Genomic DNA, 18066 nt, shown 5'->3' with positions numbered 1-18066 from the left:
CTCTTTCTTCCTTGCTTTTTTCACTCCCTCCTTTATCCCTTTCCTTACCGGCCAGTTCCGGTGTCCACCCATATGCGAGACAGATACTCTGCTATTTCCTTTTCCCAAAAACTAATTCAATTTTTTTTTTCAACAGTGCATAATGAAAAACACATTTATCTGCATGCTTCCAGCTGCAGTATGTAACTAGCCTGATTCATGTTTCCAAGTAAAGAATCAACCGTAGTACACATTTATAAACTCTTTCTAAATGGATACCTCACTGAAAAGTATAAAAGTATGCCATATGCGTGTTCACGATTCATTCCTGCCTGACTGTACACAACTGTCTGACCAAATGTGCAGCTTGCACCCCTTCATGAATGCCACAGGCACCTGCAACCACAGAATACATCAAGCAGATCAACAATACGTTCATAAATGCTTGGTAACCTCGTGAGAGAAACTTATCAGGGAACAAGCTGAAGGTCTTCTTTAACAATCAAATAATTTACAATGTTAGCGGTTGCATGGGACAAGAACCCCTCACTACTTCGTATTAGAGCTCCCAAATAACGATTTGCATCGGAGCGTGAAAAGCTTAAAAACTGTTTGCTTGTGAAGTCTTCAAATATAGCTTTCAAGGAGTGGTAGCCTGGTGCCACTCTGACTTGCGCGTGCATGGTTGTGTGCAACTGGGGTAATGGGGCACACATACAGAACTTGTCACCGCATGCAGGTATATACAAGGAAGGCAGTAATGAACACGAGCGTTTCTTTGCCTCTCGGCTGCCAACCAACGTGCCATGCCCTAGACACGACAGTGCATTCCAGATCATTTATCTTTTTCTTTGTTCGCAGCAGGTAAAAATATCACCGCATCTGCTGAGATACAAATGATGGCACAAAGCGCAGACTTCTAATTACTTAAGCTTGTATGGATCTATAATGCTTTCCTTGATTAAAAAGCCCAACCAACACAAAGAAATTTCTCCGTGCCCATTTGTAACTGCAGTCACTCAGCCCATTTCAACTGTATTTTATTTATTCATTCCATTAATGGTGCCTCAAATGGTCCTTGCCGGGGTGCTTAAGTACAGAAAATTAGGCAAGGAGGAGCAAAATAACATTACCACAATGCAAAAAGCACAGGCAGCAGACAGAGAATTTCAGCCAACACAAGCACAGCAGTATTAAGGGAGAGCCACCTAGCTCAGCTTGGCCACTCTTCTGCTTGAGGAAATATAGGTCACAACAGTAAGAGAAGACTATAAATCAAATTTAGCAAATATTTAGGGCCTCTTGTTAGTGGTTAAAGCCCGATATTACCCAGTTTGTGCACCCGAAGCATATATCATGAAAACCAGGTTGATCCCAATTCATGCTAAAAAAACTGCCTTCAGGAGAAATGTAGTTTTCCAGTGCAACAGGCTGAAGCTACTGTATAGAAACTGGCAGATGTCTTGAACCTGAAGACAATGGAAAAGCTGGCCATGCGATGGTTAGCATGTCATGTTGCACGACATTAATTACTGTGGAATACATCATTTTCTTTATGCTCTTTTACAGTGCAGCTTCGGGTAATACCAATTTCACAAACTGCCAGCAAGAGCCCAGTGCTACAGAATCCACCTCACTAGCAGAGAGTTGCAATCCCAGTAGCACTGCTAGGACTGTTACCTTGCCTTTGTAAAATACCTACAAAGAACATTCAATTCAAAGGGCCTCGATTACAATGTTCAGCAAGAGCTTCCCTAGCACCTTCAATGCTCAAGTGCTGACTGAGGTGGTGGTATGGGTACAAGCATCCCACTGTGTGATGATGCAATTAGAAAAGGCACTATCCACCTGTAAAAAAAGTTGAAACTGGCCCCTCCAATGCATTAAAAGTAGACGCGTGCAGTGCCCACAAACATCCTGTTCATTACCTGATTTACATTATCATTGGGCTTCAGCACCCTTTCAGCAGTTGCCTTAAAGTAGTATGTTGGTGAGATTTTTTTCCTCATTGGATTTGTGGAGCATTTTCTGCTGCAACGGCATAGGCAGGAAGGCAATATGCAGTTCTGCAGCAACACTTCAGACTGTGATGCGACACACAGCAATCACTTACCATAAAGATGAGTAGGTTACTCAGAGGAAACAAAGTGGTCGCTGGGTATGGTCTTAAAAAAAAAAAGCTGCTTTGTAACATGGTTTTTTTATAGGGCCAACAAAGTTGTTACTCATATATTCATACGCTTCATTAATTAGTGACAAGGCGTGTTGGTAGGAATACTTTATTTGGCACGGAAGTCCTGGCCAACGTGGGTCTAATGTGACTCTGCTTGTAGGCCAAGGTGCAGACTTGGCACAATATTGAGCCAATAGCCTGGAACAAGGAATAGATGCCTGGGACTAGAGAATGCCGCGCCATGCAAGGTCGGCTGCTGCAGTCTCTCCACTAGTGTCAGTCATACACAGGGTTGGATGTCATGAAAACAAAAAAAGTATGCAAACTCAGAATAATAAAATGCAACTAATAAACCACTAAGAAAAACCCACAAACAAATACACGAAAAATGGAATGCATATGAGAGAGAAAAGATAAGGTCATCTCCCAACAGACTGTAGCAGCACCCCACGCACTCCTGTAATGGCTTTGCGTAAACACATTTGAGAGATCCTCAAAAAAAGGATAAAAGGAACATTTCTCAAGATGTGCCGGAGAAACCACACACAAAAAGAAGTGTGTACAAGGCAGAGACCAAGAATGAATGAAAATAGTCAAGACAAACAATGAAAGGGTTTCTGAAAGGCTTCTGACGCTGGCACACAGGAGGTCACAAGCTCTATATGCTAAACCCAAAACCTTAAAGGGGCGGAGACATCAAATTTTTGGTTGGAGTGTTCTTAGTTTCAAACATTGCATACTCCCACCAAGCACTTGATATGTACTCCCAATTAAAATATGTGCATTAAATATTATCGCATTATTTATACTGAGCGATTTCAGTTTCTGAGTGTAAGGGTGCGTTATGATGTCAGTCCTGAGGAAGAACAACCCTGGTCATCTGGGCTCCAAAAGTAGTGACACAGGGACCGCTGCATAGTCTGCTCTCGTACACAGGCTACACATACCACAGCTTTTCGAAATGCCAGCCAGTACAGCGACATGCTTTATTTTCGAGTAGTTCAAATATTAAAACAGATATTTGAAATTACAATACAAACATGTTTCCACAAAATGCAGTGATGAAAAGAAACATTTCACACAAATATTTCATTCCTCTTCATAATTTATCGCATCCTAAAGCTTACTGAGCATCTCAATGAATGAGGGAAACTCATGTAGAAGGGTACAATTAGCCTGAGCCACAACTGTGTTCAGGAAAAAAACATGACAGCTTGACTTCGTAAGCTGCCAAAGGACAATCTTTCGGCTTTTCACTTCTCGGCCTTTTGGCGAAGATCATAGCACCGAAGCGCGGCCTTCTGGCAGGGCATCTGCCTCTTATTCGGGGGGTGCTGTGTTCGATACCCAGTGCCGCCGGGTACCCACTGGTTTTTGTAATGGGTACAAGATTTAACCCAGCATGGTGCTCGGCTCATCTAGGGTGAGATGATTGGGAAAAGGGTCTTCGACCAAACCGTTCCCTTGACGGATCAGAGATAAGTTCTACCGTCAAGCAACCCTAAATCCGCTTCATGCGGTAGCTACACTATAGTAGCATTTCGAGCCTTCAGCGTGGCGGCGCCGCCACCCTGTGGCTGCGCCGCCGTGCTGTCACGTGGTGCGAAGCAGCTGCCGGCGGCGCGGCGCCGTGGCTGATCACGTCGTTTGCCACGTGGTTGGTCACGTGACCAAGTTCCACTCGACCAGCTGTACCTATCGCATCACTCCAGGTTTAAGCAAAGCTAAACAACCGCCAATTTTTTTTTAACCCGTCATGCACACCTGCCGATGCGTGTGAGCCAGCCACAACAGTAGCGAGGAAATACTGCTACACTTTGCTCGAAGGGTGCTTGTGAGCGGAGAGTGCTATGGCACATCTCTCGTGAGGCTAGAAAAGTGAACAATTCATGAACGTTGTAAGTTTTGTAACTGGCACAAGGCGAGAGTTTTGGACTGCGGTTTTTAACCACGTGGAGTCGTTTTTGTGCCCGCATTTGACGGGAACTTTGAGACACAGGCTATCCTTCCCACGCGGTGCACCCCTGGACAGCCCAGCACTAGGCCGAGGGACCGCCTGTTCCCATTGGATTAACCAGCTGGTAGACCGTGGTAATACAACCCACAACCTCCCGTAGCCTAGACGAGCACTCAAGCACGAGGCCACGGCTACAGTGGGGATGCTCTTCTTGTCACAGTTCAGACACAGAAAAGGCGTATGACATGATGTCGCATTGTTGAGAAACATAAAATGACACAAAGAATCGATGAACAGCGGCTTAAGCTACAACAAGAGTGAGAGCATTAACAAGACGACCTCTTCCACACTCCCTTGTGACACCTCCAGCCTTGGAATGCTGCCCCAGATGCAGCATTCTTGACAGGACATGGCCCGCTTAACCGCTTGTGCATGGGTTTCACCACAGTGGTATCCCTGGCCGTAACGGACCCACAGATGCTGGCACATTTCAACTAGGAATCTGTGCAAGAATTTCAGCAGCTGTTTCCCTTCTCACTAGACAAAAAATGCCTGACTGATCCGGACTCTTAGATTTGTAAGTTTGTTAAAATTATGCTCGTAAGTTTTTGTTTTCTTTTAACGGTTCATAAGAGTGGTGGCCATATGTGCTGACATTACATGTGCTTTCACAGAAAAAACAAAAAAACTCTACTTTGGAAAAAGTCTGGAAAATTTCTACACAGAACACTCGGCATGCTTTCAAGGGCTTCATACACTGCTCATTGTACTGCAAAAGAATATTTCAGGCTTTCAAGAAGGAACCCATGAACAAGAGGGCTGATAGAGGTTGGTTTGCTCATCAGTGAGAAGCACTGCCTTTTACTGCCTTTTCAATGAAGGCACACTCTGGCATCCCTTCCGATAGCAGCAATGCCACGGGACAAGCACCAAGCGATTTCCACAAAAAGTAACAGCTTTTGATGACCTCGTCATCACAGCTCGAACCACAGAGAAACTAGCCTCTATTTGTTTGTTTCTGCAATAGCCTACAAGATTGATGAGGCCTGAGAGCACGATTTCCAGGTCGATTTTGTGGTGTGGCGTGGCACCTCGCATCAGCATACTGAAAGTGCATGAATTCTGCACATTACTATGACTACGGCTTATTCCACCGAAAATACTTTTGAACGTAGCTGCGTCTATTCATATGCACCAGCCCAAATTTAATGAGGAGGAGTGTGGCAACCTATACAGAAGCAACCAGTATATACAATGCTCACTTAATTGAACACAAGAAAAAGACAGCTAAAACAGACAGGTTGCCATGCCTAATACTCGTTAGAAGCAAAAATATGTCAAGCCAATGAGAATGGACCGTGTGCTGGACACTCAAAGTGCCTTTAAAACTTGCGCCAGACCCCTGCGTTAATTTCAGTCCGTCCTTTTCCCAGACTTGGACACTTTCTTTTTACCAGACTTGGACACTTTCTTGACTTTATCCCTCACAATCTCCGATTTTTTGAGGTAAACGAAATTCCTCTGACAATTCCGGGTTGCTAGACACCCTTTAAAACCATCACAGCCCTTCAAAGAACCGTAGAACCTTGCTGTTCTGTTCTTGGTTCGTGTAATCTGCAGTTTCATAAAACCAAAAACTATGCGTGTTGTGCTATTTTTAATCACAATACAAATCCTGGTTAACTTTCTGAAATGATTCCCTGGTATACATGGCCATAATTTTGCCAAATTCTCATCAAACAATGCATTCAGAGACCAAGAGAAAATGGATGCTTTGCCCAAATGCACCTAAGCCCTGCGGAGAAGACGCCACTGCTGCTCTGCACAAAGGCAAGGAAACAAAGCATCGTAAGAGCAGCTGCGGCTCTTCCACAATGCACAAGTGTAACGGGACAACGTATCTGAAAACGCTAATAGTTGACGGACTGGACGTGCCATGAAACTTCAGCCCCATGGAAAACAAAAATATGGAAACAACTTGCAAGCGCTAGAAAAGTAACTTTCCAAAATTTGTGCCAGCACATTCACAAAAGTTTTAATGAAGTGAAAGTGCCAATAAATGCCAGAGACTAGGAAATGGCGCAAAACCTGGACATAGAAACAATCACATGCAGACCAGCGAACAAATTTTTCAAAGGTGCCAATTCAAGCTTGTTGCTAAAACACTGCATTCATAACATCAAAAAAAAGAAAGGAGGAAAAAGGGGGAGAGACAAAAAATAAAAGGGAAGGCGGCACAAATCTTTGCCTCAAAAATGCAAAAGGCCATGTCTCGTGCCATTTGCAGACGCTATCATGTCAGGATTTCGCATTGATTGAAAAGCAGTGTGCAATCACCTTGAAATCAGTGTGCGGCAGACTTGCCAGCAATTAAAGTACTGTAATGAAATCACAGTAATTAAATTACTTTTCTTGGCAATTTCTAATGTAATTCATTACTTTCGAGCAGTAATTTCACGGAAAACTAATTAATTACTAGCGATATTACTTTTCCTGCCTACCGAGTCCATGCCTCTCCTCATATCTGCCATGCTTTGGCCTTGCATTTGTGGAGATGAGCATATACAAAGCAAAGATGCAGTTTATGGGGGTTTAACGTCCCAAAGCAATAGACTCGGGCTATGAGGGACACCGTAGCGAAGGGTTCCGGGAATTTTGACCACCTAGGGTTCTTCAACGTGCACTGACATCGCACAGTACACGAGCCTATAGCATTTTACCACCACCGAGATGAGACTGCTGCGGCTGGGATCAGAAAAGAGTCTTTCAGGTCAGCAGCTGAGCACCATATAACCAATGAGCCTCCGCGGCGACTCCCAAAGCAAGAATAAATTACGGAGTGCACTAGAGACTACTTCCATTTTTTGAAGGCGAAAATCATTCACTTTTTAATTTATCTTGTTTTCTTCCTTCCTAGTGACACACCTACTCATTAGCATACAGTCATAGGGAAACACACTCATTAAATGAATCATTACTAACTACGAAGCAAAGCGATCACCTCACAATCTGAAGGCCCTTGGTTCAATTCTCAGCACCCTCGGAAGAAATTTTTCTCTTTGCTGTGAATGTCATGGGTTGTGGACCACTTTTCCTGAACATCGACTACGACGCCGGGTATCGACGTTAATCTGCCACTTAAGGCTTTTACTTTAAAAGCGCGCAACTAGTAATAGCCAGCACCCCAGGGAAGCAGCAGACGTGGACGAGAGGTGATGTGCGCGTAGGCACCAGCACTGCCTTTGTGAAGAGTCTGCATATCAGTCACAGGACTGCTACGCATCTTCCTGCACTGCATACGGTCTCACACACAAACGCACTGCATGGCCACCAGAAGAGCTCCATGACCAAGGCATGCCATACGGCACCTTCGCACAGATGCACTACGAGTGCTTGAGTAAATACACTGACGTCGCCGCACTGACAAGAAGTCTCAACTGACACGTCTAAGACAGTTGGTTGTGAGTTGTCGGTTTTTTGCGGTCTCATTCGAGGCCCTATTTCTAACTCAAGGGCAACACAGGCAACAGCGTCCCAGAGACATGAAATTTATTTCCACCAACTTGCCTCCAGAACAAATCAATTGAACATCAGCAGAATTGGCAGCTTCTCTGGCCCCTGTGCACTTCTGGGATTATGCGTGGAAAAGCAGTCAATGTACTCCCGCTGTTTACGTGGATGACAAATTCTTCAAGATCAGGATGGTGGGACCATATTACACATTGAATGATGTACTTCTCGTTGAAGAGTGATATGAGAAAGACCTCATCTACATCAGCAAAGCGGCTCTTCAAACTGACTAAAGAGGGGCAAAATTTTCGACGCCTATTTTCAAGCTCAGTGGCGATGCAAACAAGACTAGAAATTTTGCACGAACTATGACCAATACGCAATGTTTTAGCATCGAAACTGAGAATTTTCATTACTTAAGGCAGGTAATTGTAATGTAATGTCATTACTTTTTGAGACCAGTAATTTGTAATATAAATTAATTACTTCTGTGTGATTTCTAGGAAAGTAATTAGTAACGAAATTTAATTACTTTTCAAAAGTAATTTTGCCATGTATGGTTTGCGGTCAGCGGCTGCCTAGGAAACTTGTCAGTGTCCTTAAGTTCTTACACAAACAATGATACACCAACCAGTTTCCTACACGTGACAATGTCTAGGAGAAAAAGGAATATTGTGACGAAAACGACAAAGCTGGCAGTGGTGCGGTACAGAGCACTCGCTACAGAGCACTCGGCCATTCCCTCCATGCAAATAATATATCTGCCATCGTTCATCGCGCCTCACTCTTTGGCCGGCCACTACGTAACAATATTACACACCACACAGCATTTGCATGGAGGGAATGGCCAAGAGCATTTCCCATTTGGTTTTCTTCATGTTAAAGGAGTATAGGCACATGCATTTAGTGGCATGTTTTCTTCTCTATAATGATGCGGAAAATACTACTACGCATGAATCACCATGTAATATTTGCCCACGGCCGCTAAATAATTTATAATTGAATTTTTTCTGTCATGCTGTTTCAGTTTCAACAGCCAAACAATGGCTATCATGTCAAAGAGTACTTTTGTGTCACGTGAGGCATAGAAAAACGCCCATATAATCGCTTCTTCATCGTTGTAATTTACTGCAGTGATGAAGCCAGCCTTTCTCAAGAGCCGGAATGACAACTAATGTGGAAGCAATGATTATATTGCAGTTTTTTCATGCTTCACGTGACCTGTAGGCACACGTTGGCATCACAGTCCTCACTCGGCTGTTGAAACTGAGACCGAAACACGAGAAAGAAATGCGATTATAAATTATTTATTGGTTATAGGAGAATACCGGGTGGTAATCCATGTATAACAACGCCTTACGCATCACTACAAACAAATAGCAAGCACCCGAAAGTTAGGTGTCTATACTCCTTAATTCTTTAGACCCACCATTCTGGGCACTGATCTTGCTTTGCAGTTCATCTGCTGAGTGACTTAGCGATATCACCTGCGAATCGCAGATTACTAAGGTGTTCTCCATTAACTCTTATCCCCCACTGTTCCCAATCAAGGCCTCAGAATAGAGCAGGTATTCCTAAATACCTCCTGTTCACAGGAGGTATTCTGTTGCATAGGAGGCATTGTGGAGACTCATTTTTTTGCATGATTGGTGATGTATTAGACACTGCAGTCCAGCACAGTTTGGAATTGACACTGTTGCTTCCATCGTTGGCAAACACCATCCAATGAAAGTAACGCCTACATGGAAGCTGAAGACAGCGATAAACCCGTACTGTTGGAAAAAACTGCATGCGTGCTACACTTGCTTGTTCACTCAAATACGGCCTAATAGAGCAGTTGGGACCCGGGACCTGGCTTATATGCATTCGAGGCTGCTGCGCTAGTAGCCATGTGATTAAAAGGTTTCACCTGCGCATTTTTTGAAATGCCTCAGGTATCATCTTTTACCAGGCCACCGGATATACTCAGGCTGTTTTCAGTTTGGGCATATTGTTTCGTGGTGACCAGCCAAATAATATGCGGCGATGAACGATGGTAGTGAGACAATTTTAATGGCCACTCGCCTATGGCGCGACCTTCCTGTTCCCGCGCCACTGCCAGCTTCGTCATTTTCGTGACATTACCCGTGGCTGCCGAGCGATCGTCCCGATAGTGAATAGAAGAAGACACCGACAGAAAGACGCGCTCAGTGGAGACGGGTTCAGAGGATGGTACAACAGAAATGGCATGGGGGGAAGTGCTGGCCGCCACGATGACAGATATGTGTGAATGAATCCTGGTCGACGAAGCTTCCGGGTCACAGGTCGCCAGGAGCCGACGGCCAAAGCCCTTGGATGCACCGAATGGCATTGGCAGAGGGGCGGTGTCCTCACGTGTGAGCGGCGTCTCGGGGCGTAGTCATGTCCACATGTCTTGTGGTCATGGCAGGGAACAGGGCAGGCGTGAACGGCGATGTCGGTTCAGGTCCGGCGGGCTGGGGCAAAGCCGGGCAGGGTGAGCCAGGTGCACACGGCCGACGATCCCGGCAGGTGGAGGACTCCAAAGCTCCAGAACCAGCATGGGGATGATACTCTGCATCTCACACCAAATGTTATGTGGCGACCAGCCAAATAAAAAGCAGCGATGAATGATGGCAGTGAGATAATTTTAATGGCCTCTCACCTATAACGCGACCTTCCGTTCCCGCACCACTGCCAGCTTCGTCGTCTTCATGGAAATATTGCCACTTTGCACACAGTTTTTTTGCAGTGCCACGAGGTACGTCTTAACCAGGTTTTACTGTACCTGTGAGTACTAAGGCTGCTGAATTTTATGCACCTTGTGAAAATATCTGAGTGGGGACAAAGCCTTTCGCCCACCCCGTACTCCCACTCTGCGGATGCAGCGTTCCCGCTCGCTAACCGCGGATGGGGTTCGTGCTCGAGGGACAAAGGGAAGGGACGACACAGCGGTAACACTCATATGCTATTTATTACACTTGCAATTAATACAGAGAGCGGGCCAGCTAGCTACAAAACGTCAATGAGGCATTCCTCGGAAATAGAAGGCAACGTAAGAAGGACTCCGACATACCGGCTGGGGCAGGGGCACGACTTCGGAAGTATCGGCGGCGAACATTTGCATGCGCCGACAATGGCGGCTGGGTTTTCCCGTGCGTGCCACATTCTTGGGGCAAAGCCGAACCCCGAGCATTTGCTGGGGAAGTCGACCAGAGCGCAGGTCTGCTGCGCTCGCTTCGCTGCCTGGAACCGGAAGTAGAGCGGCAAGGCACAACGGATCCCCGTGCGCCTGTCGCGGAAGATGATGAGAGCATGCGGCAGCAACCGCTCACGACGCTGGCCGGATCCCGAAGAGGCTGTCCGGTCCCACAGAATTCCGCATAACCTACGAGGTGGCGCTCCTGTCGCCGTTCCCTTTCCCCCATGAGGGAGACTTCCCTTGCCCAGCCGGGGCTGTCCGTCCCGACGGCCGATGATGAAGATGGGCCGCATCCAAATGGAGGGGGGAAACAGGTTTCCACAGCCTCAATGTGAAATCTGAACCGATTCATACACCTCCTACAGTAAGGCCCATGAACCAACTATAAATTTGAAGTTCTGATCTATTGCTATGCGAAGCGTTCAGAACAGGTGGTGCCCTTGATGGTCTCACAGATAATTTTGACCACAATGGCAACACAGGCATCAAAGGTTGCCTCCAAACTATAGCTCTCCACCATTCGTGGCATGTTTTCCACTGCTCTACAGTCTTTTTCCACAGTGGCCCACTCATAACTCACCTCAGTTCTGACTGCAGGGCCAAACCAGCAAACAAGTCTTACGCAGTGCTGTTCGGATGGACCTTATGGCCATGCCACTGCTCTAATTACACCCCACCACTTTCGCTCGGCCCCATGGCGACATTCCTAACAGAGTTGGGGGAAGGAGGAAGTTGGAGCACCACAAAAGCCAAATGTACAACAAGGACTTAGTGCAGTGGCCTCGCTCAAAGCTCTTGCCCTGAGCTCAAACAGCACAGGTACTTCTGGTTGAGCTTACAACTTTGTCATGCCCGAGCTGACAGCTCACCAGCCACACACATCGAAACAAATTTTTAATTACAGATGCCAAGAATGCCACATCTATTAAGGTATGGAAGATGATGTTAAGCCATGTATGTTCTAACCAAACCAAAATTCTTACCACTGTCAAGTAGATGACCTCGGTTCTCTTCGGCAATACATCCAGCTCATTACTGTTCTATGGTAAATTGTCATTTTGACCTCTCAGACATTTTCTTATCAAGAGGCACAAGGGCAATTGGTTAACAGTCTGGTTCATGGGACCAAGTGGCATTAAGCAATCACCTACAAGCTCTGGGCAAACACTCCCTGAAGGGGCGACCGCAAATCTTGTACCAAAGCTGCAAATTATACTGTTTGAAAGGGCACTACTTTTTTTTTAATTACTTGTACCTCAAAGGTCCACAAGGGAGCATTACATGAGGGGTGGGCTGATATGTATTAAAACCTCCTGCCACAGAATTTTTTCAGAAAAGGCAAACTGAAGAGCTAAACTATCCATCTACATCCCTGAGGTTTTTTTGCTCCCATAAAACCTACTGCACTAGAAGCCGTGTGTTGGTGGTTGAATCTGAATGCCACACACCCATATGCAAGTAGCACACACCCTTTACCAGCATAGCACCACGTAAGATCATGTCAATGCCTCCTCTGGGGCCAACAGGTGCAAGCACACAGAACAGTAGGAACAAAACGCAAAGACTAATGTTGTGTGAGTCACTCCTGTGCTCTGTCTTTCGGGCTCCATGTCTCAAGATGAAGAACAACCCCTTCACAATTTTCCTCAAAAAGTGAAACTACAACAAACATCTACTCCTAAATTGTGAAAACAAAACGACAAACATAGAAGGAAAAAGATAAACATGTCTCGTCCTTGTCTTTCCATGTGTTCTTCAATTATGGGAACTGCTTCCTCATTCAGCTACCTGTCCTACCTGCATTCATCTGTGGCTTCTCGCCTCTCGCCACTGCTTGTCTCTAGGAGCATAAACGTTGCCAGTTTCACCGCAGGGGGCCCACTTTCAAAATTATAATTTGCTAGATCCGGGGCAGCCTAGTTGCTTTGTTCACTATACAGGCAGGCTTTGTTTATTTGGGGTCTGCAGTTGAAAGGTGTCTTAAAAGTGAATGTTTCCACGTTTCCTTTTCGTTTATTCTTTCTAAGTAATGGGTCGGACAAAAAACTGTCGCCCACCCAATGCAAAGGAAATAGCCACATAATCATAAGGTCTCTTCCATTTGGCTGCACTTTCTGCACTAGTTCAAGTGCAGCACAAGTTTTAGGCTGGCTTGCACTCACCGAAATGGAAGCGCAGCTGCGGTGCAGAAATATGGCAGCTCCCATGTGTATGTCGAAGAACCAGAGAAGGTATGGCACTAGTTATTTAATGAAATGATGACAGTTCTTTGTTGAAAGGTCTATGGTTTATGGAGGTTTAACGTCCCAAAGTGACTCAGGTTATGAGGGACGCCATAGTGAAGGGCTCTGGAAATTTCGACCACCTGGGGTTCTTTACCAGCACTGACATCACAGTACACGGGCCTCTAGAATTTCCCCTCCATCGAAATTCGACCGCCGCAGTCAGCATCAAACCCGCATCTTTCGGGTCACAGGTTTCATCCTGGCCATGGCGCTCGAATTTCGATGGAGGCGAAATTCTAGGGTCCTGTGTACTGTGCAATGTCAGTACACGTTAAGGGAGCATAGAAACCTAATTTTGGTGGCATATTTTCTTCTTTATAATGATGCGGAAGACACTACTATGCTTGAATCACCATGTGGTATTCGCCTACGACCGCTAATATTATTTAATCAAATTTTTCTGCCATGCTGTTTCAGTTTGAACAGCCGAATAAGAGCTCTGATGTCAAAGAGAGGTTTTAGCTCATTAGAGGCATAGAAAAACTGCGATATAATTGCTGCTTTATCGTTTTAATTTACTGCAGTGCTGAAGCCAGCCTTGCTCAAGAGCAGGAATGACAACAAATGTGGAAGCACCAATTATATTGCAGTTTTTCACGCCTCACATGAACTACAACCTCTCTTTGAGGCCACAGTCATCGTTCAGCTGTTGAAACTGACACAGCACAACAAAAAAATTCAGTTAAAAATTATTTAGCAGCCGTAGGAGCGTACCACATGGTAATCCGTGTATAATATGCCTTACACGTCATTACAAAAAGATTGGTTTGGTTTATGGGGGTTTAACATCCAAAAGCGACTCAGGCTATGAGGAACACTGTAGTGAAGGGCTTCGGAAATTTCGACCACCTGGGGTTCTTTAAACGTGCACCGACATCGCACAGTACACGGGCCTCTAGAATTTCGTCTCCATGAAAATCCGACCCCGCAGCTGGGATCGAACCCATGTCCTTCATGTCAGCAGCCGAGTGCCATAACCACTGAGCCATCGCAGTGACGTCATTACATAAAAAAGAAGAAACCAAGCACCCAAAAGTTAGGTGTCTATGCCCCCTTAAAGAACACCAAGTGGTCAAAATTTTCGGAGCCCTTCACTACAGCGTGCCTCATAGCCTGATTTGCTTTGGGACGTTAAACCAACCCCTAAACCATGTCCTTTCAGCAAATAACTGTCATCATTTCATTAAATAACACGTGCATACCTTCTATGCTTCTTCAACCTACACATGGAGGAGGTGAGTGACTGTTTGAGGCATCATAATGAAAACCTAAGCGGTCAAGTCGAGCCGCATGGGCAGCATTTCAGTGCTAATTCGTATGTCGCCTGTGTGTATACATGCAACAATTTTTTTTTCCTGTGAAACGACAATTTCCTAGAGCAGGTTCATGGTAAGACTTCTTTGCGATTTGCTGCTTGAAAATCTTCCAAGTGTTTCGGGATTATGGTGGTCGTTGGTGTCGGCGGCATGCAGTTGGCTGCAATTTCGTGACGACAGTAAGGTTATCAGACAATCGGGCCTGCACACTATTTTGTCCGTGATTAATTTTGGGTTTCGGTCTTCGGAAGTGGACGGGTACAGCCGCGTAGTGGGAGTGTCTGGAACTACACGTGAACGCTCCCCACTGTGTCGATGGGTGGCGCCACATCCATGGCAAGCCCTGGTGTGGGACAGCCACGTGGACAGCGTGTTCGCGCCAAGTGACAGAGTGTGGTCGGCATCTACGGCAGGGGCTACATTCATCACGTGTACTACTTGCGGAATAAAGTAATTCTCAGTACGTAACACACTCGACCATTCCTTTTGGAGGCAGCCAGTGCCAAGATGAATTTGAACTGTCTGTACTGATGCTGCACGCTGCCGGCACCAACGAGGAAAATTGCAGAACTAATGCAGAGAGTGCAGCCAAATCAAAGAAACCTATCATGACCACAATCTTAACAAAGTGGCAGTTTGGGCTTTTTGGTATAGCATATTAGAAGACATAGCGCAGCACAACAGGACAAAGAAAAGGGACACACAGGACGATGCTTATCCTGTGTGCTCCTTTTCTCTGTCCCCTTGTGCTGTACTGTCTTCTTCTAATATCACCACAATGACCTGTCACACACTGCAACAGTGCCTTGTGAGCTTTATGCACCTCACAAGCTTTCAAACAGTCAAAGGACATCAAGCACAATATCTGCAATGTTCATCTCTTTAAGGCCTCTTTACAGCATGAGCTGTAAAATGGTCTTAAGATTAAAGGTCTTAAAAGGAAGCTTGTTTTTCCAGTTGCGCATGCGCTCCATGCAAGTTGGCTACCTGGGTCCAAACACCTTCTGCACGTAAAACTGATGTTCGGTGCAGGTGGCACAGCACTCATTTTAAAATTCTCACAGAAGGTGAAGGGCTCACCTTGTGGCATCCTAAAGCCTTTGCTGCCTCAGTATTTGAACGGCCCATTTGTTCAGCCCTCTGCGCCAGCAAGTGAACGCCGGACTCGAAGCAGAATCGGGAAGGCCCGTGCATACCAGAAAACTGCCTGCCAGTTTTTCAAGTGCTGTTTTCTGAAATAAATATGAATTTAAAAGAAAAACAAGTTTCGCTCTGCAGACACCAAAGTTTAATTGCTTATCTCGCCGCAATTTTTGCACCTGTTTTAGAAAGCGAATTGTAACAGCAGCACAGAATTTAAAATGCAATTAAGTCAACACTCTACAGACTTTCCCAGCCGCGGGGCCACAAAAAATCGGACCGCGTACAAAACTCATCGGACAAACGGCTAGTTCAACTCACGACCGGCTTTAGTAGTAATAAAGCCTGTCGTGGTTCAACTGGACTGTTGTCAAAAGTTCCCCCCCTTTTTTCGGGAGCACGCAAAAGCTGTAATTATGCGTGTTTTACATGACCATGAGTTACGTTGGGCTGGGTTGACAAAAGGTATAAAAACACGCTCAGCGCTTGCTCTTTTCCGTAGACCTGCACAGAGCTTTTGAGGAGAACTTACGATAAAACAGATGAGTCTTTCCCTCTGGGCTTTTGGGTCCCCTGCCGAGCAAGCGGTCTCAGTGCTAGTACTGGGTTATCTGCTAACACGAAACATTCGGGTGCAAGAAAGTTGACAACGGAATGCCGAGTGTCAGATGACAGGCAATCACTCAGTATGTGCATACCAAAAGATAGAGCAAATTACTCACGTACAACACGATTGCACGCTCTTTCCGCCGACCGGCCATAGTGCTACTGACAGCAATGCTTGGCTCGGCGGCTCGGCTCAAACATGGCTCAAGCAGCAGTCACTGCTCGCAGTTGTGCATCGCTCGTTGCCAGGGTAACTGCGATGCCAAACTTAAGGGCTCATTCATACTCGAGAGTCATCGGCGACTGTTTTGGTCGAAAAGAGACTTATGCTGCTTCCTTTCTTCGGCATTGCGGCTCAACCAACCGCACCACAATTTGTCTGCATGCCATGAACTGTGCCCAAAACCACGCAAGCGTGGCGCACCCAATGCGCCACGCTATATATATATATTAGCAGAGAAGGCAAATGAAATGAGGGGCTCGTTTGACTAAACATAGGAAGGAAGCCAACAGTCACCGAAACCAAGGTGCACAGGGGAATGTTTTTTTATTTAATTTAGTAGTGCCAATCAATTAGTTTACAGAAAATTACTTATAAATGAGCAGAAAAAACAACCATAACGCCGGTGGAATCCGAACCCACGAGCTCCAAATATCGCATCCGGTGCTCTACCAACTGAGCTACGGCGACGGCCGTCCAATCTGCTGCTTTCGTGGATGTTTATTTTTTTGCGTGTAAGCGAACCTTGAGAGTGTTCAACAGCGCCACCCACGTCCATAACAGCCACCCACAAGCGTGAAGAGTGTCTAAAGATATGCTCCAACTCGCAAGTTCAATTCTTGCTCAGCACAAGCCCTCGGCTTTTAGGAGTGTGTAGCAATTATTCGTGTTTATACCTTGCGTGTTGCGTCGCATTTGGGTAGCTTTCTCTCCGCTGCAAGAACTTGTATTATGGAACACAGAGACAAGTTTATTCAACGTTCTCAAGAGAAAATGCTCGCATCTCATGAGGAACTGAGAAAAATAAGCGTCTTACAAAGGCAAAATTGGCTCAGTTCTCAAGTCGCACCATTATTCGCGTGGTTATCAGTGCTTTGGAGCTCGAAATCAAAGCGCACACTCAAGCTGTTCTTAAGTTTTATCCACGTTTTCTGTGCAGAAAAAATTCCTTCACCGTGGTGACTCCACCTGTTTTGGAGGACAAAATTACGGCTGCAGCGCTGTAGCCTTCTGGAGTCGGAATAATTCTTCGTGTATTTTCTGCACTTTTCACGTGCGTATTGTCTATCAAAGGGATAACAGTATAGTTTAAGGAAAGGATAGGTTTGTTCGTAAGAGCAGTTTATGAAACAGCTTAAGGTGCTTTAAAGTGGATAGAGAAGAAGGCTAAGTGGATATGGGGGTAAGCCACTATCTAGTCGCGACAAGACGAAAGGCAGCTGTGTCAAGCAGCTTTTCGGCTACGCACGAAAGGCTGACTTTTGGAGTTTACAAAAGGGTTTATGCTGTCCTCAGAAAACCATGGTGACAGTAATCAATTGATCAAGCGGCAAGCCGTCTCCACGCAGCTAAACATCAACGGTGAGCGCTCTTACTCCCCCCTCCGTAGTGCCACAAAAGGTTATCCAGGAAGCTAGCTTATTGAACTTCTTAGAAGCGTAGCAATTGTCTATGCACTTAAGATAATATAGAGGGTAAATTGGAATGAAACATTGTTTTTTCGACGAACGAGCAGAACCCAGCACACGCGTGTGTCTTGTCCTGCTGGTCGCATTTGTCGGCCTTAAAATATGCTTCTCAGCAAATTTATGAAGGTATGGTTGTACCACGTAATACAGGACTGGGCCAAGCTATTTTTGGACATTATAAATGTTCAAAAAGAAGGTGTACAGTCTCATCT

The 18066-nt window shown here is 45.6% G+C and overlaps 2 protein-coding genes across 4 annotated transcripts in view; one reads left to right on the top strand and one right to left on the bottom strand.

Annotated features, from left to right (window-relative positions):
- Positions 1 to 2242: 2242 nt before the first annotated feature.
- Positions 2243 to 16364, bottom strand: LOC144115103 (uncharacterized). Of its 2 annotated transcripts, XM_077649264.1 has the most exons (4): positions 16282 to 16364; positions 16092 to 16170; positions 10693 to 15651; positions 2243 to 2422 (listed from the first exon to the last, which is right to left on the bottom strand). In XM_077649264.1, exons 3-4 carry the CDS (start codon positions 11109 to 11111, stop codon positions 2377 to 2379), a joined length of 465 nt encoding a protein of 154 aa, XP_077505390.1. In that variant the 5' UTR covers positions 11112 to 15651; positions 16092 to 16170; positions 16282 to 16364; the 3' UTR covers positions 2243 to 2376. The 2 variants fall into 2 exon arrangements, with proteins under 2 accessions (XP_077505390.1, XP_077505389.1); XM_077649263.1 differs by lacking the exons at positions 2243 to 2422; positions 16092 to 16170; positions 16282 to 16364 and adding an exon at positions 8904 to 10191 and having other exon boundaries at positions 10693 to 11918.
- Positions 16365 to 16929: 565 nt separating this feature from the next.
- Positions 16930 to 18066, top strand: part of LOC144115101 (uncharacterized) — a 68987-nt gene continuing 67850 nt past the window's right edge. Inside the window, exons 1-2 of one of the 2 annotated variants that reach the window (XM_077649262.1) lie at positions 16930 to 17035; positions 17682 to 17747. The gene's annotated coding sequence lies outside the window, so the exon portion shown is untranslated. Of the gene's footprint in view, positions 17036 to 17325; positions 17440 to 17681; positions 17748 to 18066 lie in introns of those variants that run through there. The other variant, XM_077649261.1, reaches the window with a different exon arrangement.

The sequence above is a fragment of the Amblyomma americanum genome, chromosome 1 (genome assembly GCF_052857255.1).
Source record: "Amblyomma americanum isolate KBUSLIRL-KWMA chromosome 1, ASM5285725v1, whole genome shotgun sequence".
Lineage (NCBI taxonomy): Eukaryota > Metazoa > Arthropoda > Arachnida > Ixodida > Ixodidae > Amblyomma > Amblyomma americanum.
Note: the sequence above shows the minus strand (reverse complement) of the source record. Positions and strands in the feature narration are given on the sequence as shown.

What these genes read in the sequence shown, in the direction of transcription:
- LOC144115103 (XM_077649263.1), bottom strand. Translation starts at nt 11,111, where the DNA reads ATGCGGCCCATCTTCATCATCGGCCGTCGGGACGGACAGCCCCGGCTG. An exon ending in TCGTGCCCCTGCCCCAGCCG is followed by an intron (nt 10,192 to 10,692) that starts GTATGTCGGAGT and finishes TGTGAGATGCAG; the next exon opens with AGTATCATCCCCATGCTGGT.